At 42.0% G+C, this 21,290-nt stretch overlaps 1 protein-coding gene across 1 annotated transcript; it reads left to right on the top strand.

Moving 5' to 3' along the window:
* The first annotated feature begins 1,919 nt into the window (after positions 1–1,919).
* Positions 1,920–19,344, top strand: slc6a17 (solute carrier family 6 member 17). Its single transcript, XM_086142019.1, has 12 exons — positions 1,920–2,186; positions 5,727–6,165; positions 10,663–10,820; positions 12,791–12,917; positions 13,797–13,978; positions 14,604–14,714; positions 15,772–16,013; positions 16,119–16,311; positions 17,863–18,055; positions 18,150–18,309; positions 18,528–18,690; positions 18,841–19,344. The coding sequence occupies exons 2-12, from the start codon at positions 5,865–5,867 to the stop codon at positions 19,201–19,203; spliced, it is 2,193 nt and encodes a 730-aa protein (XP_085998145.1). The 5' UTR covers positions 1,920–2,186; positions 5,727–5,864; the 3' UTR covers positions 19,204–19,344.
* The last annotated feature ends 1,946 nt before the right edge of the window (positions 19,345–21,290 follow it).

The following is a 21,290-nucleotide window of genomic DNA, read 5'->3' as shown; positions in this document are numbered from 1 at the left end:
ATTTGGGGTTGAAAGAGAGAGAGAGCGAAAGAGAATGGCCAAGGTAAAAAGCAAGAGTGCGATAAAGACAGAGGGAGTATTAGGGTTGGGAGGCACAAATGATCTCACACTGATAACAGCAGTAGCACTGACAGTAACATGATAATAGCTGACATTTACAGCTTTAATATTCAACGAAGAAACAACGATGGTGGATGCCAGGCAACAACGCAGCAATAGATCAAGCCACGGCCCCTGGGAACCTGGGAAGGGAGAGAGCCCAAGGACTCGGGAGAAGATATGAGTCTACGATGATGCATAGATGAAGGGACATGAGTGCAGACAGGATAGGAAGAGTGGGAAGAAACAGAGAAGTGCATCATGGGATATCCCTGAGTAACTCTCTGTCGGCATTGCCTTATAAACCTCCACAAAAAGGAAGATTTTAAGACTATTTGTAAACAGGAGGTGACCCTGGATCGAGATTGGAAGACGTCGTCACAGAAGAGGCGCATTATTTTTGTGAGTTTAATGCTCAAAACCTGAAACAGGCCAAACAGTGGAAAGTCACACCAATCTGAACGTGTTCTGCTGGATTCTAAGCGATTTTATGATTGAGTTAATTATTATTATTATTGTTTTTGACAATTTTATTATTACTTCACAGTATGTCTCGCTCTTCAGTAAAGTGGGCATTAGCAGTCCCTGACAAATGAATGAAAAAATAATAATTATATATATATATATACTGCTAAAAAAATAAAGGGAACACTTGAACAACACAATGTAACTCCAAGTCAATCACACTTCTGTGAAATCATAGTGTCCACTCAGGAAGTAACACAGATTCATTTTGACTTGTTTTAAGGACATTACATCAAAGTTGGATCAGCCTGGAGTTTGTTTTTACACTTTAATTTTGAGTGTGATTCCTAATCCAGACCTCCATGATTGATACAATTGATTTCCATTGATCGTTTTTGTGTGATTTTGTTGTCAGCACATTCAACTGTGTAAAGAGCAAAGTATTTCATAAGAATATTTCATTCATTTAGATCTAGGATGTGTTTTTTAAGTGTTCCCTTTATTTTTTTGAGCAGTGTATATATATAAAGTAGATGTCGGCTTTGTTTTTGAGATATTGGATAGAGATGGATGGATGGATGGATGGATGGATGGATGGATGGATGGATGGATGGATGGATGGATGGATGGATAGATGGATAGATAGATAGATAGATAGATAGATAGATAGATAGATAGATAGATAGATAGATAGATAGATAGATAGATAGATAGATAGATAGAAACTTCATTGATCCAGAAGGAAATTCTGTTATCCGGTCGCTGGAATGCACATATTCACATGTAAGAGAATAAGTGCATAACAGGGATTGAAATAAAATTCATATTCAAATAGAATGTAAAAGATCAAATTAAAAATAAAATGTTAAAAAATGAATGTAATATTAGTATGATATATGATTTACAGATGGTAAAACATTGTCTTTTTGGTCGTGCAAACAGTTGAAATATGTTGATGGTGGAGGACAATGATGTACAATATGCATGTAAATAGAGGCTTCGGATCGTGAATCTGGACTGTATTAGTTTCTCTGTACTGGTGGGTTCACTTCAACAATGGAACAGTCAAATAGTAAGAAAGAGTTTTGACTCCTCCTCCTCCTCCTCCTCCTCCTCCTCCTCATCATCACCATCATCATATTCCAGTGTAGTTATAGAAACCTTTAGAAACACCTGGATCGACTGAGGTTACACTGCAGCTGTTTTCCCCTTTTAGATCAACTGCTGACGTAAAAAAAAGAGTGGGTGAGTCAAACCTGCGTCAGACATCGTCGTGATTTCCATAGTAATTTGTCCATCCCGTGGAGTGGAGGGTGGTTTTTCCATCACAATACAATCCACGAACACGTGTGCGTGTGTGGGTGTAAGGACGAAGGGACGCAGAGACGAAGACGCGAGTGTAGCGGCGGCTGCAAGCCGTTACCTGCAGAGGTGAATTTGTGCAAACTCTCGTCGGTGGCGTCTAGTTCCTGCGTCAGACTTCACGCACCGTGCGCCCGGGAGACCGCAGGCTGCGCGCACTGACGCTGCGCACGGAGACACGGGTCTGAATGAAGCCTCACCTCGGAGTCGCACCGCCACGCAAACCGGGACGTCACAACCCGTCCTGCGCATCGCACGAGGTAAGTTTATTATTTTTTATTTATTTTATTTTGAATTTAGAAATGCATCTTCCACGCGGATCGTCGAGAATCACACCCCCACACACCCCCACGCCCCACCACCATCTCCCGTGCTTGCGTCAGCTTTCACCTCCACACCTGACAAAAACCCTGGATTTCACCCGCATCCCTCCAAACGCCGTCGACGTGCGTGTGCACGTTTGATTCGTTAAAAAGCATCTCGCGTTATCCGTCCAACATTACGCATGCTGCTATTATTATACTATTCTCTTGACCTTGACGAGCCCTCAGAGGTTAAATCCACATCCACAGTCTCGCACGCTTGAGGTGGATTTTTTCTTTTTTTTGAAAACCGGTCAGACTCACCCTGGTGTTCACGATTACATCCCAGTGGTTGGCAAGGGAGATATGCATGGGTTCTTTCATAGATGGATGAAATCGCATTGGTTGTCATCATGTGAAATGAAATTAAAATCTTGAAAAAAAAAAAAGGCATTAGATTAATGTAAGGCATCCCTGCAGGAGGGTCAATTGTTATAACAGCAGATTAGCAGTCATGCAGCTGCTTGCAAGGATGTCACGTCTGTCCATGTGGAGATGAAATAGGCAGCCCGGTGATGCTGCGGAGATGGGATTTCAGTTTTAGCAGAAAATAGCCATTGCTTAGCAACCAGACTAGATTAAAACGGAGTGCATCTTTGTTGGAGGGTGGGAGGGGGGTGGAAAAACCTCTGCTGTTACATCATCATAATCAAACTGTCCTCAGAGGATTGGGAAGATGAGGTTCATAGTGGAGGGTTTGAACACGTAACACAGGGGTTTTCATAAACAGCACTTGTTTAAGTGCACTGCAGATTTTTTTGTCTTTTTTCACGCTTTTGTTCTCTCTTGAGCTCAGCACCGAAGTAGAACCCCCCAACCCCCCACCCCCACCCACGGCCTCTCGTTCCACGTCTCCCAGATCGACCGCGGACTCGGTCAGAATGTGTAACAAACCCCTCGCGATGTATGCGAAGTCCTCGCTCCTCGTGTAGCACGCCATCTGTACCCGCACAGTTATTGAAAAACTTTTAAGTGCTTATAGGGAGAAAGCCGTCCCCTCGGGATTAACGGCCCCACATAATCCTAATTCATACAGGGATGGCTTGTTATATATATATAACCTCTTTCTAATGTGCCATTACACATTAAAACCATATTTCAAGCTGGATTTTTTCCAGACTACCGTGTTGGACGACGTTTAATTGTTGCTCGGCTGTGGGAAAGGTCATTTGGTTTTTCAGACCCGTAATGAGCTCAGCCTCTGAGCCGCTTTGAGTCGTGACTGCAGAAGCTCATTGCCACCGTTTAGGAATGTGATGTGCGTGCCGCTGGAGCAGACTCTGGGTGGGCTTAGAGCCTAGCCGGCCGACAACTGTTTTTTTGAGATGCCAAATTGAAGGCCCCCCCCCCCCCCCCCCCACTCACCCTCTGGGTTTTCAATGAGTTGGGTCTTCGGATGAGAGACCTGGACACCTGCTGAAACACCTCAGGCGTTTGCTCTCCCGTTTGCTCTCTACGGCCGAACCAGAAATGTCCCTTCAACCTTAATCGTTTTTTTTTTTTGTTTCATAGTTATTGAACAGTAAGCGCTAACTCGTCTCACAAGTTCTTCTCATAAGGTTCAAGTAGTCTTTAGAAGGAGCCGCCACGGTGTGGTATCCAAGTGTGGGGTAACAATTTTCCATTTCAGTTTAAAATAATAAATTCTTTCACAAGACAGTAATAACTGTAGAGATGTGTGGCGGCGCAGTGTTTAGTATTTCCTGGTTGGATTCCGACAGGAGGCCTTTCTGTGTGGAGTTTGCATGTTCTCCCCCGTGTCTGCGTTGGTTCCTTCTGGGTTCTCCAGTTTACTCCGGGTCCAAAAACATGCAAGAAGTTAATTGGAGACCCTAGACTATCCAGACGTTAAGAACGAATAACTGAATATTATGTTTGGAGCTACCGTAATTTACAGACTACTGAGTGCACTTGAATATCAGCTGCACCGGCTAAAAATGAACAAATAAGTATATGTGTACAAATATAGGCTGAACTTGTTTATAAGTCGCAGGTTTTCATGTTGTTACATGAGATATTTACACAGAAAGAGTACACAGAAACTTTTTTTTTTTTTTTTACTTTTGATTAAATACATGCTGGTAACATCCAAAAATACGCACTGGAAATGTTTTTTTTTTTCCAAACAATGCCTGTGACATGGCTGATGAAAGAGATTGATAATAAATAACACAAAGAAAAGTCCTATCCCCCGCTGATCGCTATCTTGGTCTTGCTCCTGCTGATAAAACCGTTAAGTTCATCCTCTTCAGTGTCGGAATTGAATGGCCTCAGAATTTCACAGTAATTTCATTGATCCGATGTGATGAGGCTAAATGCCTTAGCCGCATCATCGCAGTGTTCAAAGCTAAGAATAAAGTAGTGGCTTATAGTCCGGATATTAAGGTAATATTTAAATTTTCCTCATTTAGTGCTTTATTTGCGTGTAGCAGTTACTTCGACAAGCTCACACAAAGAAGGTCATGTGATCAAGGCTGACCTATCCCCTCGCCCGCTTAGGTTCTCCGGCTTCGCCTCTACAGACCAAGAGCACCAAGTAGCTTAATTGAAGACTCTTGACTGTCCACAGGCGTTAAATAAAGAGAAAAAGCATCGTGATCCCGGGTCATCTCCAGAATAGAGTGAAGTATTGTTATGCAACAGGAAGTGTATCCGATGGACTGTCCCTGCACACATCTTTAAAATGAAACAATTTGAGCAGAGTTTAATAGCTGAGAAATGCACAAAAAGCTGTGTATTTAGTCAGATTATTTCCTTAGGATGCAATGGAACTAAATATCATTAAGATGTGGGTGGTTAACACTTGAATGTAACAATAATTTTCAAAATTCCCCTCAAAAGCTGCTGCCGAAGAGAGAACTTTAGATAGCTCCGTTCTCATCCAGCGGTTTTGTCCTCAGGAAAAGTAAGATGATTCAGAGTTGTTTTAAACTCAACATCTAAAATGTTACGACAACACGCAGAGAAATTTAAGTCCCATTTTTGAATAAATGGTGTCATGGTCACGCAGGGAGACTGGCCACTATTGTTCAGGCTTTTCTCATGACAAAACCTCAACAGAGTGGCTTCTGTTGTGACACGGTCGGTAATTTTATCTCTGCATCTCCTTCCCCGTACTGAAATACATTAGTGACATACTTGTCCTTGAGCGTTTTTCAAGCACGTTACTGATTTGAAATACTAACACTGAAATTGTTTTTCAAGCTGTGATGCACACTGTTGAGCCTAATATTTTAAAAGTCTGCAACCAAGAAATAGAGTTTGAGGGTTTTTGGTAAACACATGTTTGACATTGAATTGGATTTTAAAACTTTTAGAAGGTGGTATATATTAGCATCTTTACCCATTATTTTGGCATGGGGGGGTCAGCAAATTGTAAAATATGATTTTTCAAGTACTTACGTTCCCCCAACGTTCTTAAAATCTTTTTCTTCACAGATTGAAGACAAAAAGCACCACTTTTTCTCTCTGACCGGCCAGATCTCCATCCAGTAACACGCTTGGCATATTTCTGCCGCGCCCCCGACCCCTCACCTCCACGTTGACCCCCTCGGAAGGGGCTCCTTCGTCGCGACCATGCCAAAGAACACCAAGGTGACCCAGCGGGAGCACAGCAATGAACCCGTCACGGAATCCGTGGCAGACCTGCTGTCTCTGGAGCACCCAATGGACTACAAAAGCAGTCAGATGAGCATGGGGCTGAGTCCTGGCTCCACTGCGCCAGTAAAAGCCCTGCTGCCTTCCCCCGACCCGGACGCAGAGGACGGCCGACCAGCCTGGAACAACAAGTTGGAGTACATTCTGGCCCAGGTCGGCTTCTCTGTGGGCCTGGGGAACGTCTGGAGGTTTCCCTATCTGTGCCAGAAGAATGGTGGAGGTATGTCTACTGAAGTCTATGGATTTATTTATTATTTTAGTACATTTTAGGGGTCCAAAGTGTATTATATAGTACATTTTCTTTATAATATATAACACGTGCTTTGCTTGACGTAGTTATGGATGGTGGCGGGTCGAGATACAAGTTTCAGTTCTGGGGTCGGACTTTTATTTCGCTTCGGGTCGAGGTTATCTTAGGCCGAGGTTCACTGGAGGATAAATTAGGTGGACGGGCTGTTGATTCATTTAAATTAATATAAATCGTGCCTCTTCATGGAGAAAGAAATATTTGAAATGTGTGTGTGTGTGTGTGTGTGTGTGTGTGTGTGTGTAAATCTGTACTGGTTGTGAGCATACCTGTGTATTTCAGCCAAAGATTTATATACTGTCTGAATTCTTGTACTGTGTCCCTTATATTAGTCTATTAAACATCTGTAAAGCGTGGAAACACTTTATTTTCACGAAGAGATCAATTCTCTCGCCAGCAACTAAATTCATAATGAAGGCATTTCTAAAATTGTTGAACAGCAGCCATCAGTCTCTTATGTGGTTTGGTCTGAAGCTGCAACTCAACTCCATGAACTTCACTTAAACACAGTTTAAGTGCACCTACTACGGTAGATGGTTGGCGAGAGATGCAACGCAGTTTTGTGTTCTCTCTCTCTCTCTCTCGCTCTCTTTCTTCCTCTCTCTCTCTTTCTTTCTCTCTCTCAAGGGAAATACTTTCAACAGAATTTAAAATAAAGAAATTAAAAATTTACTTTCAGCATATTGGGACTATTGCCTTTAATTCTGACTAAGTCCGTAATTCACTGTCAGGGGTCTTTTCTGTTATGTTTAGAAACCCGCCCATACAGAACAATACAGGAAGACAAGACATTGCAATATTACCATTTCTTTGCACTATTGCTCTTTTTGCATGGCTACAGAAAATTCCATCATGCAGCTATTGTATTATATGCTGACTAGTTTGCACTGAACTGTACGAAAACCTCTTCCGCTACTCTCCCTACATACACAATACATATATTCATTCATACATTCAGTTTTTTAAATGTAATTTATTTTTTTATACATTATTTGTTCTCACCTGCTATTGTGTGGTATTATACACTGACTGGTTTTGCACTAAACTGTACAGAAATGTCAGCTGCCACTCTCCACATTCAAGATACATATATTATACAGTTCAGTTTTTTTATGCCGTTAAATATATAGTACATTGTATCTGTCTGCACTTTGTAGTTTGTTTATTGATTAATATTTATTCTGCGCTTCTTGTATAATGTGCACTTTCTCATTATTTTGTTAATTTCATTTCCCTGCGGGATAGTGAAAACGTCTTCTCGATTAATCTGTATGTCTGGTACATGCGGAGAAACTGAAAATAACGCTGACTCTGACGGAAACGACAATAATCCGACGTGCAATCTTAAAAGCCTTGACATATTTTATGGAACGGTCGTACCGGCATGATGACGAGCCAACGCCCCAAAACCGAGCATCAGCTCAAACTGCCACTCCTCTTCTTCCCATTATTCCGAACAATTGACTGTGTGCTTCAGACCATCCGAACATTGACTGCCCACTCCTTCATGGCACCTGTGACGCAATTAAATGGGCGAAAACGACATTTACATCAAAAATGCTCTAAGATTTGTTTGGCATTTGATGAGTTTCTCTTTGCTGAAACATAATTTCCCATTTAAATGGCATGTCTAGTCGGAACCCCTATGATTTAGCTTCTCTTGGTAGAATATACAGGACTGTCTCATAAAATTAGAAAATTGGGATAAAGTTCTTTATCTTCTGTAATGCAATTAAAAAAACAAAAATTATTTTTTCATGATATTCTAATATTTTGAGATAGGATTTTTGAGTTTTCTTAAGATGTAAGCCATAATCAGCAATATTAAAATAACAAAAGGGTTGCAATATTGCAGATGATTTGTAATGAATCTAGAATGTATGACATTCTTGTTTTTGTTATTGCATTCCAGAAGACAAAGAACTTTATCACAATATTCTAATTTTCTGTGAGAGTCCTGTAATTTAAGCTTCTAAGCTTAAATTATTGATGAGACCAACCTAATAATGTAAACCTGACACTTAAAGTATCCATATTTTTCTTCTACTTTGGTGAAATTCTGCTATCAGATGAGGTCCTTTACTATCAGCGTTGGAAAACCGAGAGATCTGAGATCCTATCACTTTTACTAATCTATCCCGTCATTAGCCACTCCGATTCCTAAGATGGAGGAAGTGAGAGAGTAACCTGTGAGTTCTTTGACTTTCAGACATTGTGTGTGTCTGTTTGTGAGAAAGAGAGAGAATAAGGTATTTGACATACAGGATCTAACAAAGCCGTTATGTGTGTGTTTGCTCATTTCAGTATGAGTGTGTATCCCCAATTGGAAAAGCATTGTCTTGTCCAGGCTGGTCCGCGTGATGAGAGCAAACAGCCTGTCACATGTCCGTTCCCTTGAATGACTTCCTCCCTCTGTGGCAGTTTAATTTCAGCGCAAGGCATCACATGGCATGTCTCAAAGAAAACAAGATCAAGTCAATAAATCTATCACATAATTCCCTCTTTTCTGCCGACTGCTGCAGCACATGGTGTCTGTGAAAGACGTGATTGACACGTGTATATTCCTTTTCTGTAGGAACTCATTACTAAGCATTAGTGTTCAGATGTTTAAATATTTAAAGATTTAATGTATCAACATCATCCAAATGTCTAAATGAGTATCTAGCATTTTCACTTCCTACTGTTGGAAAACAGTGGTTCAACATCCAGCTTTTTGTCTAAATGTCAGTGTGGTTTTCATCTGCAGCTAATATGTTATATCTGCCCAATGTCTTTCTGACAGGAAATAAATGTCTAGTGCAGCCGGATAATTTGACAACGTTAAATGTTCAAATTGGTTTCAGTATATTCATAACACTTATGCGCATTGTGGCCCCCTGCTTGAGATCAAATCTTTGTGTTAGTGCAGCCCACGCACTTTTTTTCCACATGCATCAGGGGGTTTTGTACAGTGGGTTTCCGAAAAAAACGAGCAAGGAAAAATTGAAAAAGTAACAATGTATTTTTTGCTTCAAAATTTGAAAACAAAATGATTTTTACATAAAAAAACAACATACTTTTGTATTGGCTCCAAATATGTGATTCTTGGTGAAATCTTCTTTTCTTGGCAACTGGACTTGCATCTGAAGTGAAGAAGCCTCTTGGATTGAGGGGTGAAACATCTTCAAGTGAAGAAACTCAAGTCCAGTTGGCAAGACCAAAAGATTTCAACAAGAATTCACCGTGACCTGGATGACTGAGAACCTCTAGATATATCCAATATTTCTTGAGCTCACATCAAGATGAGGTGAATACCTCAGGTAGACTATTACAATCAAAAATAACAAGAGAAGGTACAATTGGAAATGAATCAATAACCACCGCCGTCCTTTTTGTTTGTTTGTTTGCCACGGCAAACACTGCCCCAAGGAGTACGCTAAAAAAATGAATGGATTTTGAATTGTTTTTTTTTTTTAATTCTTGAAATCTTTGGAAATTAATAATGGTCTTTCTCTTGTATTGCCTTGTCAAAGATCCCCATATGTATGGCTTAGCATTTAGCCAGAGGGGAAAAAGCCACTCAAATTTTTTTTTTTTTTTTGAGTTCATTTCAGAATTTGGGTCTCAAAATAAATAAATCAATTTAAAAAAAAAAATTGAATTATCTAGATTATGTATGTGATTCAATGAGGTTAAATTCCCTAAGCAGAAAGAGATGGGCAGATTCCTTGCTGTGGTTTAAGAGGAAAGGTCACACTATCCTCAAACTCTTTGTGCTTCATGATGAGGACAACACTGGACGGACTGACCAAACAACCACCCTGGCGGCTACAGTTCTCCCCCACGGGCATGAATAATTTGCCTCTCTGTGGGTTTTACAGGCTCAGAATAGATATCAAAGATCTGTGAAAAGTAGGTAGCAACACAGCAGACACTTCTGACGGCCAAGATAATAATACCGCTGTGTAACATGACGCCGTCTTTTGTTTCTTTTGTCTGCCGCTGCCTCTGATAACCACTCGCCAATTTATCAGTGCTTATGACGTCAAACATCTGTTTTCAGCCTGCAAAGTGGCCGCTCCGTCCGGCTGTCGATCGGCGTGAGTCCGTCCTGTCTGATTTCAGACGGTTTTGTCGCCGCGGCGACCCTTCATGTCTCGACGGAAGCTGGACCGGACGTGACTTGTTGTGTCGGGGACTATTAGTAGCTCTCCGTTGTGCATTTTGCAATTAAAAGGATGCCGAGGAGGTCCAGGAGGGAGGAACAGACATACAGGGAACACATGAGAGAAAAGAGTGAAAGAATACAAATATAGAATGTTCAATTGACATGTTCAATCACTGCCGTTTTACAATACGCGTATTTGAAAAATACTGAAATATTTTTCCCTTATTGTAATTATTTTTCCTTCAATCTTTCATCTGCCTCAGGTGCATACCTGGTGCCCTACTTCATTCTCCTTCTGCTCATCGGCATCCCTCTGTTCTTCCTGGAGCTGGCAGTGGGTCAGAGAATCAGGAGAGGCAGCATCGGGGTGTGGAACTACGTCTATCCACGCTTGGGAGGCATCGGAGTTTCAAGTCTGATGGTGAGTGTCTGCAGCCGGGGGCTCAGACTCGCAGCCCGTTGCGGCCCTCGGAACAATATTTTGTGGCTCCCTGCCTGAAATCAAATCTTTGTGTTAGTGCAGCCCACACGCTTTTTCTCACATCTGGGGGTTTTGTACAGTGGGTTTAAAAAAACAAAAACGAGCAAGGAAAAAATGAAAAAGTAACAATGTATTTTTTGCTTCAAAATTTAAAAACAAAATGATTTTTTGATGGAAAAACATCTGGTGACATTGTTAAAATTATCTTTTCTTTTCTTATTTCTATAAAAAACACAAAAACAATTGCAAAAAAAAAAAAAAAAAAATGGGCAAAGTTAAAAAGATTGATTTAATTACCAGAATAGCCACCATAAGCCTTGTAAACATATATACCATTCTACCAATCAATTTTCTAATAAATTTTAGTGGTAAATTTTCTCACAGTGACAAGATTTTCTCTATTAACTCAACAATATTTTTAGGTTGTAATTTCATCAATACTTTTACAATATTCATTTTTAGTATTAATTCATCATGTATTTTTCAGAGGAACAGTTCATTACATATAAAGATTTTTATAATTTACCTGTTTACCTCCTTCACACAAAAACAAAGGAAAAATTTGGTCTCAGTGTTACATCTAGGTAATGATTTTACTTGTCCAGCCCCCTTGACATCAAATTAGGCCGTATGTGGCCCCCGGACAAAAATGATTTGACACCCCTGATCTACAGGATACTCTGAACTGGGTTTCATCAAAGTTTTCTCGACAAATGCAGATCTTGGCACTGAAGCTTCAGTAAATGTTGCTGAAGCAAAGACCATGACTGACGATCAGCGTCTGAATATCAGCCGTGCGATTGGCTGTCATTTTTCTCACAAAAAATACAGGGAAAAAGTCTCAATCTCCCGTCGGTCAGATTAGGGACCATGCTAGTGGCACTGAGAAGTCTGATTAAAAAAACTATATCCATACTGATATCTGAAAAAGCTAATAGCTAATATTGCATTCACGACGATGCGGGTTGATGGTAAACAACTGAGTGGCACCAACCTCTTAGCGCAATAGGAAAACCAAGCAATGAGCAAAGATCACCAGGTGTACAGCTACAGCATATGTTGATGTGCTTATTTCGATTAGTTTACAAAGGTTGGAATTTATATGGTCCCCCCTGCCAAGCACACACATACACTTTAATTAATTTCCAATCAGACTATCCAAATCTCGGAGTCCCCACACCAATACAGTTGCATCTTCATTTACAAGGGAGGAAGATTACAAGAGATGATGGGTTCTTTCGCAAAAGGATGACAAAAAGTTAGAATAACTCGACTTTCATTTATCGTCTTCAAGCCATAATCATTTCATAGAGCATTAATATTTTGTGTTGCATTTATACTTAACATTATAGCAGCTCGACGCGGACAAAGATCATAAACGTATTACTACAGGCATATCGTCGGACCTAAGATGGTAATATCTAGACTCTTGGAATGTGCTTGGACTGAAAAATGTGAGTTTTAGTCTCTTGGGCACCGACTTGCAAAGACCCCATCCCCAGCAGCCGTGACGGGCTCCCGTCCCGTCGCCACTATTACCATAAATCCTCTACGGTCACTCGCTTGGTCGGCCGGGCAGCGATCGGTTTGTGTTTATCGGGTATTCGGAAGGTGATTTCGTACGTCTACCGTGCGACAGGGGAGGGAGGGACCCGGCTCGGGGCACTGAGGCGTGTGCTCGCTCGGATGTGGCAGAGGGAGATCTCGTGGCTATAAATACCTCATAGAGGACCTCAGCCTTGGCTGCTGAGAGCAAACAGCTCAATAATTCATAAGCCCTCTGACTTTTGCCGCGTATACAGTGACTGCACCTTTAGATCAGATACGGCATTTGGATGTTCGTTCCCTGTGCCGTTTGTCAGGTTTTCAAAGTAACGTTCCTGTTGTTTCCTGTCCCCTTCCCCCATCAGGTTTGCGGTTTTGTGGGCCTCTACTATAACGTGATCATCGGATGGAGCATCTTCTATTTCTTCAAGTCTTTCCAGTATCCGCTACCTTGGGCCGAATGCCCCATCCAGATTAACGGAACCCAAGCTAGTGAGTCAACAAAACGCAACACTCGAACGCGGCGAAAAACAACCGTAGGGTTGCAAAGCAAATCGTGTTTCTTTTTGAGAAGCCCTGTCGAGCAGCCTCACATTCATACGGTCCAGTTCCTGAGGCCACGGAATTTGCCTTTTCATTGGAGCGGCTTGCCTCATGACGGCTCTGCAGTCAAGTAGCAGTGTCTCAGCAGGATTAACGCAACACCGTCGGCGGTTCTTTATGTATGGCCTGTCAGATGGTACGACCCGGCTGACGGTGTCGCTGCATAGAACGGCTGGCAGCTGGAAGCCCAGCGCACGCCAGTGCAAGGTTGAGAAAAGGACATCGGCTTTCTTTCTCATTAGAGGCCACAATGTCAAGTCCACTTACAAATAAGGAGGCTGCCGGAAGGCTGGTGAGCACGCACTTGTATTTAGTGCGGGATCAACAAGAGCTACAATATTCAAAATTTGATTCTAATATTTAGAATTTATCAAAAAGAAACACTTTGTTCATAATTGAAAACTAAAAATTAAAAAAAAGGTGAATATGACAGGATAAAAGTAACAACACAGAATCATTTTAATAATTTTACTTTGTCAAATGTTTTTGGATTGTCATGCCAAAATCTGTCCCTCTCCAGAAAAATGTCTATTGGCCTGAGAGATGTTACTCTTTGTCAAGAAAATAGATTGAAATGAAATATGCACATTAAGAGCATTTTCTTTTCTCCTTCAGATTTAATGGTAACATTTCTCATAGATTCACAGATTTTCCTCCACATCAAGTGCATTGTCTTGTTGCGTTTACTTCGGTTTCACCGGACCGCCATTGAAAGCCAATATTTACAAACTTTGGTTTCCTCTTGAGCATCTCATGTCTTCATTCTAGTTGTGGAGCCCGAATGCGAGAAGAGCTCAGCCACCACGTACTTCTGGTACCGTCAAACTCTCAACATCACCAGCACCATCGATGACACGGGGGGCCTGAACTGGAAGATGACGCTGTCTCTGCTGGTTGCTTGGGTGTTGGTCTGCATGGCCGTCATCAAGGGTATCCAGTCGTCCGGAAAGGTAGGCTTTCCTCCTCGGTTCCTCAGAAGTATCCGGATTTCATTCAGGTTTTCATTCATCTCACCCCCGGGTCGATATGCTAAGCAATAAAATCAAACAATGGACGTTTTATTTTTATTTAGGTGATTCTGCTCAGAAGCTTAAACCTACCATTGGCGCCCGTGTAAATTCGCATCTCATCTATATTATAGAAGATGAAATTATGCAACATTAATAAGTTTATACTGAACCGAGCAAAAACTGAGCCAGGATGCGGAGGGGAAATGCTCCGTTTGGCTACCGCTGCAGTAACATCCTGTAATCTCCATCCAGGGAGTGACTCATGGGCCACCGAGTAACATGCAGCCCACGGTTTCAGGAGGGAAATACACAACAGAGAATGGATCGTCACAGTCTGACACAGATTCTAAATGCTAAACTTAGAAATGTAATTAGCATAGCCAATAGTGTGATGATTTTGAGAAAAGCTGCAGAGGTGATTCATCTCTCCGCATCATCAAGGAGTCCTCTTTGCATTTCGCTCACATTTCGCTCTGTCGTTTGGCAGTTTGGTTGCGGCGTTCCAGTAAAGCGTGACCATGGCAACACACGTGTAATGAACTCGTGCTTTTTCTCGCTTTCTCAGGTGATGTATTTCAGCTCTCTCTTCCCGTACGTGGTGCTTTTCTGCTTCCTGGTTCGGGGTCTAATGCTGAAGGGAGCAGTGGATGGCATCGCTCACATGTTCACTCCAAAGGTGAGAAAAATAAGGCTTCCCTCCTAAAAGAAGGTGATGAAAGTAGAATAAATTTAGGGGAAGTTTCTCATACCAAAAATTTGACTTTGTTTGTTTCAGATTTATTGCAACTCTGATGCCAAAAATATATCTAACATGACTGTTTGTTCATGGAGGTGGTTCAAACATTCATAGCTGTTTACAAGCTTCACTATGAAGGCTACGAGCACCCACACCTTGAGCTGACATTGATAAGCAATGGGTCCATCTAGTGGGCAACAGGTATAATTACAGGCATAAAAAGAAAACTCGATTATGTACATAAAATATTTGTTTTCTTTGGTCATGCACTATCAAGCCTTACTCCCAGTCTGAAAAAAAATCAATACCATTTGACAATTTGGAGTGGCAGATAATGCGCATTTTAATTTTCATCTTTTCATGAGTCTTTATTATTACCTACCCTCTGCTGCTGTTTTACTTTTTACTACTTATACATTGTTCTTTACAACTTATCTCTTATCTTATCTTATCTTATCTTATCTTATCTTATCTTATCTTATCTTATCTTATCTTATCTTATCTTATCTCCCTCTACACATATTTGTATTAAGTCTGTTCTTAATTTTCTATTTTGGGCAACAACCTCCTTTATTCGGTGAAACGGCATTTTCACTTGTTTTCAATGTACCTCAACTATTAATTCAAATAAGACAAATAATGAACATGATGTAGTAAATGTGTGTAGCCGAATAATTTTGTACATTTAAGTGAATTTATATATATTTATATGGCATAAGTTACTGGATTTTAATTTTTTACATTAATTGATTATTGGGGTGGGAATTAAGAAATTGCAAAGAAAAAAACTTAAATTAATTCAAACTTAACAACATGTCCACTGTAGGACTATGGGACAGCATCGTTCTCAACTATCTTCATGGAAACATCCACAAGAATCTTGCACTAAAATATAATAAGTGCAAAACAAATGAAAAGGCTATATAGAATACGATCGAAAACAAACCACCAGCATCGCTGTTACTCTTGACCAATCTTGGCTTGATTTTTCCCCCAGGTTGAAAAGATGTTGGAGCCACAGGTGTGGAGAGAAGCAGCGACCCAGGTTTTCTTCGCGCTCGGTCTGGGTTTCGGCGGCGTCATCGCTTTCTCCAGTTACAATAAACGAGACAACAACTGTCACTTCGACGCGGCGCTGGTCTCCATCATCAACTTCGTCACTTCCATCCTGGCCACTTTAGTGGTGTTCGCCGTCCTGGGGTTCAAGGCCAACATCATGAACGAGAAGTGTGTCGTCGAGTGAGTACCCCACGCGGAAAAACAAATCCGGCCAGACCAGTGTTTATCTGTTTTACAAAGTTAACCGTGTCGATATGACATCTGAGTAATATTTGATGTGCGCAGGAATGCGGAGAAGATTCTTGGGTTCCTCAATACAGGTGTTCTGAGCAAAGAGCTCATCCCACTTCACATCAACTTCTCTCACCTGAGTGCCCAGGACTACACGGATATGTATGGCGTCATTAAGACGGTGAAGGAGGACGGCTTCGGCCAACTGGGTTTGGACCCGTGTGTGCTGGAGGATGAACTCAACAAGGTCTGTGATAGTCATGACTTTTCAATATGTAAGTCTGTGTTTGTTATAAGAATAAGAATAAGAACAACTTTATTAATCCTGAAGGAAATTGCTGTGCCAGCGTTACAGAAAATATAACAGTAATAAATAATAAAAGAAAAGGCAGAATTAGAAATAAAAATAAACTATAAACTATAAAGTGTCTCAGTGAAACTATAAAGTGTCTTAGTAAACAGTGATAAAACTATAAGTGTCTTAGTAACAAGTGAGGTAAGGAGTGCACAATAGTGTGATAGAAGGGAAAATTGTAGTGTAGCTGATATGAGATGAGATGAAATATTGCACAGTGTAGCTGTTATGAGATGAAATATTGCACAGTTTCTGAATATTGCACAGTGAAATTAAATATTGCACAATTTTATTTTTTTTTTTGTTTTTTTTTAGGTTAAAGATAAGAGTGCTTTTCCTGGTAAACAAATTAAAGGAGAGGCAGAGTAGAGTGTGAAACCACACAGACGATATATCTACAGTGTCTAGTATGAAATATAGGCTATCATTACACTACCTAATTGATCTTTTTGTGGGCTTTGTGATGTGGCAACCCTGGGCAATATAATCTATTTTGTTTTTTTACGTCAATCTCATATCACCGTAAAATTATTGTCGTTTTTGGTTGAGGACATGCCGGTGAATCACAATAAAAAACAAAAGCTGTGCATATACATTTTAAACCACCATCTTGTAGCAGAAACTATATGCCCTTGGGCTTAATTTTAGTCATTTATGTAAATAAACTTGTCCTCATCTACCCTCAGATGTCTCTCAAATAGGAAATCACCACACTGTGGTTTCTCCGGGCTCCGTTTGATCCGCTGCTTGAGATGCGAAATGGAGGGAAAACAAATAAACGTTTGTCTGTCTGGTTTCCCTGGCAGTTTATTTTGCCTTAGATTTTCATAGGCGAGCATGAATAACTCATCTCGCCTCTTAACCCTGGAATAAGAGAAAGAAAACTTGAAAAGGCTTCTCTGTTTTATACTTTGAACAATATCTATTCGCCAATTCAGGCCCCTGCCCTCTTTTGTTCAGTCAAATATGTATGATTATCATTTTATATCTTATTTTATTAACCTCTACATGTATTCATCGGAAATTGCGGAACAAGTTCATGAAAACGGAATAATTACGTCCATGATATCTATTTCCAATGTATAGCAGCTCATAATTTGTTTGATCTAATAGTTTAAGATGCACGGTATATTCCTGTATGTATATACACACACACATGCATCATATGTAAATACAGTTGCGTCTTGAAGTGAAAAAAACCATTATTTTATGATTGAGGGTTATTTTGTGGCTAGTTCTTGCATGAAATGCCGCTGATGTTAAATCCGTTACCGGTCTCCTCATGCGCACCTTCATGAGCTCATTCCCTGAAATAGCCTCGCCTTAATGGATTAATTCAGAAATAGAATTTTCCATTTCTGATCAATCTTCTTCCTGTCAGCGCCAGAAGCAGCACATTATCCACCACTTACGCCACCTTTTCGCCGCCCGTCTCTCGTCCAGGCAGTTCAGGGCACCGGCTTGGCGTTTATCGCCTTCACCGAGGCCATGACACACTTCCCCGCCAGTCCCTTCTGGTCCGTCATGTTTTTCTTTATGCTGATAAACCTCGGCTTGGGGAGCATGATTGGCACTATGACCGGCATCACCACCCCTATACTTGATGCTTTCAAGATACGCAAAGAAATCCTCTGTGGTGAGTTGGAATATCAGAAGCACTGTGCTGAATGAAAGTGATGTGTTTCTGGCTCTGATTGGATTTTTTTCTTTTTTCTTTTTCCATGCTTCAGTGGTTTGCTGTGTCATCGCGTTCCTTTTGGGCCTGCTGTTTGTGCAGCGTTCTGGAAACTATTTTGTCACTATGTTTGACGACTACTCAGCTGGTTTGCCTCTCACTGTCGTGGTGATTCTGGAGAACGTCTCGGTTGCCTGGATATACGGCACCAAGAGGTAATTCAGCTTCCACTTACATCCCTAAAGGTCGTCCGCAAACACTCGTGCATAATAGCTCCTCGGCGAAAATGCATTTTCAGAGGCTTTCTGACCCGCAGCAAAAGAAAGAGCGGGAGGTTTTAATATCCAGAAAAGATTTGATGGGAAACAGAAGAAAAAAAAAAAGGAAAATGTGATTTTATGTGTTTTTCTCTCCTTTTGTCATTCTCTCCCAGGTTCATGCAGGACCTTGAGGATATGCTCGGCTTCAGGCCGTACGCCTTCTACTACTATATGTGGAGGTACGTGTCGCCGGCTGTGCTCGTGGTGCTCATCATCGCCACCGTCATAGAGATGGCCGTCAGTCCGGCGGGATACAACGCCTGGGTGGAGTCTGAGGTCAGTTTCCGGCAGACGCTCGAAAGAGCCGAAGAGTAAAAACGTGATTCTTTTCGCGGCGCCATCAGTATCATAACACCCGTCTCTCAAATGTATTTTTCTTCCAATTCCTCCTTCCGACCTCTTCTTTTTCTCTGTGACCTCCATCAGGGCTCGGAGCGCTTCCAGAGCTACCCTCCCTGGGCGTTGGCCATGGCTTACTCGCTCATCGTGCTAGCCATGCTCCCCCTGCCCATTGTTTTCATCGTCCGCCACTTCAACCTAATCTCGGACGGCTCCAACAAGCTGTCCGTTTCCTACCGCAAAGGCATGATGAAGGATATCTCAAACCTGGAGGAGCAGGATGAGCAGCGCTTCATCCTGGGCAAGAACCCGAGCGAAACTCCCTCCCCCATGCCCGCCCACCGTGCGTACCTGGGCCCCGGCGGGACCCAGGAGATGACCAACACCAACTACGGCACCAGCACTAAGACAGGATACCAGAACATAGGCTCGCCTGAGTCCGAGCTATGATAACACCCGAAGCCTGACCCCGCTCGGAGAGAGGAAGAAAAGGGAAGATCGGGGAAAATAAAGTCAAGAGGGAGAGAAAATCCACAATCTGCTGTTGTTCACCTTTATCCCCAGAGCTAAGTCCCTGCACCGTCCTGTGCCGTCGCTTTGTGTCTGTTTTTTTTTCTCATGATGCTATTTGCCTGTCAATCCCAGCCGTGATTAAGGGGATCAGGTGAGCGATGAGTCCCACCGGACGCGGTGACCTTTTTCACCGGCCGAAGTATAAGCGGGAGGCCAGACAGCCGCGGAGAAGCGTAGCTGGTTGTGTGCTCTGGCTAAAGCGCAAGGCGGAACGCTAAAAAAAATCTCCACATTTTACCGAGCAGTAATCGTATCGGTCATATTTGGACTCGTTCGAGACCGTAGAACGACCCCCCCGTCGTGCAAGACAACGATCGTATTCAGCTACGGAATCATCGGCGGGGATAGGATGGAAGGAAATTCACCCGGTCCTAACACGTCATATCGGAGCATTTCTCATGTAGGAACCAGCAGAGGCATCAACGACACCGCGAGCGGTGATCACCATCATGTAAGCAGTGTTACAAGCACATTAGATCTTGAGTTTACCGTGCCTATCATGCATCAGCAATAATAAATAGTCAAGAGTAGTTTCCTCTTAAAACTGTGGATCTCCTTCTATCCCCATTCCCCCATGATGTAGATTAATGTATATACGTGTTGTGCAGTAGTCTAACCGTACGTAGTGTATATACAAGGGACGTTTCCATGAAAACCGAAGGACAGATGCCGGCTGTTATTATCTCTGAGCCTTAAAACAAAGCGGCACTTTTCTTTTAAGCGATGTTTCTCTTTGACAAACAAGGCTCTTGAGTCGTTGCCAACAGCGCCGCAGCTGTCTGAGTCACAGACGGGCCTAGACGATGCTTTTTCGTTCAAAATCGATCGTTTTAATCGAGCTTTTTTATTCTTTTTTTTAATTTTTCATTTTAATCAATGCTCTCGGAAGGGCAGGGGTGGCGGCGCGCGAGGGGGAGATAAGCGGAGAGGCTCGCGTTTGTGTCGCTTCATGCTCGCGTATCTGCATGCTGTGGGAGACAGAAGAGGAATTAGCTTTGAATTTCGTCTTTGTGCCTGTGCAGATGAGTGTGTGTTTGTCAGTGTGTGTGTGCCCTGTTGTCTGCTGCGGAGTGTGAACCCCCAGTGACCCCTGTTTAAAAATAGAGCCGCGTTACCCAGGGAAGCCGTAGCAACGCACCATAGATGGGAGAACGGCGGAGAGAGCAGACACCTGGCTTCGCCCGCTCCACCTGCGTGGCTTTTTTTGCTCGGCAATACAGAGACGAGCCGGTTCGCCGTCGGCGTCCTGTCGCAAAAACGAAACCGATGCTGTCGTACCGCCTTGATTGAGAGGCTCACTGCCATGCTGTCCGGGGGATTAATCATTTACAGTTCACGCAAGGGTTTTCGTTTATTGTTGAACATTCATCGGTGGTGATAGTTGTTTTCAAAACCCTAAACTTCGATGTCCCTTCGTGAAATAAGGTGTGCAACTAAAGCCTTTGTAATTTTTAATGTATACTCTTCTATGGCTGTGCGACTAGGGGTATAATGTGGAATATGTACCGTGATATTAATGTTATGAAATGGTAATACAATGTTTTCAACACTGGGTGTCTCTGCAGGGCAGAGGAGCCGATGGCACCCTTTTTTTTTTTTTTTTTTTTTTTTTTATGTGGCCCCTCCCTTAGACAACACCAATACTTGAGACTGAACAGATGTGGTGTGAAGAACAGACAGTCACATTGTTTGGTGCCTGAGCAGCATCTCTGTTGTCTGTTGGCCTTACGCTTCTGTCGTTTTGTTAACCCTAATGATTATATAGTGCATTTCTATAGCGTTTGGACCAACTGTCTCGTCTCATTCACTCGAGCACTTTAATTATGTAAAGACCCTGGAGTTGTTTGTGAAGCACAGATTTAAATAAGAAAAAAAAGGGGGTTTAAACACGGAGGTGATGTTCCTGACTTTATGTTGAACAGCAATACAGAGAGGGGCTGAATATCCAAAAATATATCACATGC

Source organism: Fistularia commersonii, chromosome 34 (genome assembly GCF_037954325.1).
Source record: "Fistularia commersonii isolate RoL2024-O1a breed Wild chromosome 34, RoL_Fcom_v1.0, whole genome shotgun sequence".
NCBI classification, from domain to species: domain Eukaryota; kingdom Metazoa; phylum Chordata; class Actinopteri; order Syngnathiformes; family Fistulariidae; genus Fistularia; species Fistularia commersonii.
This window is presented reverse-complemented; position numbering and strand designations above follow the sequence as displayed.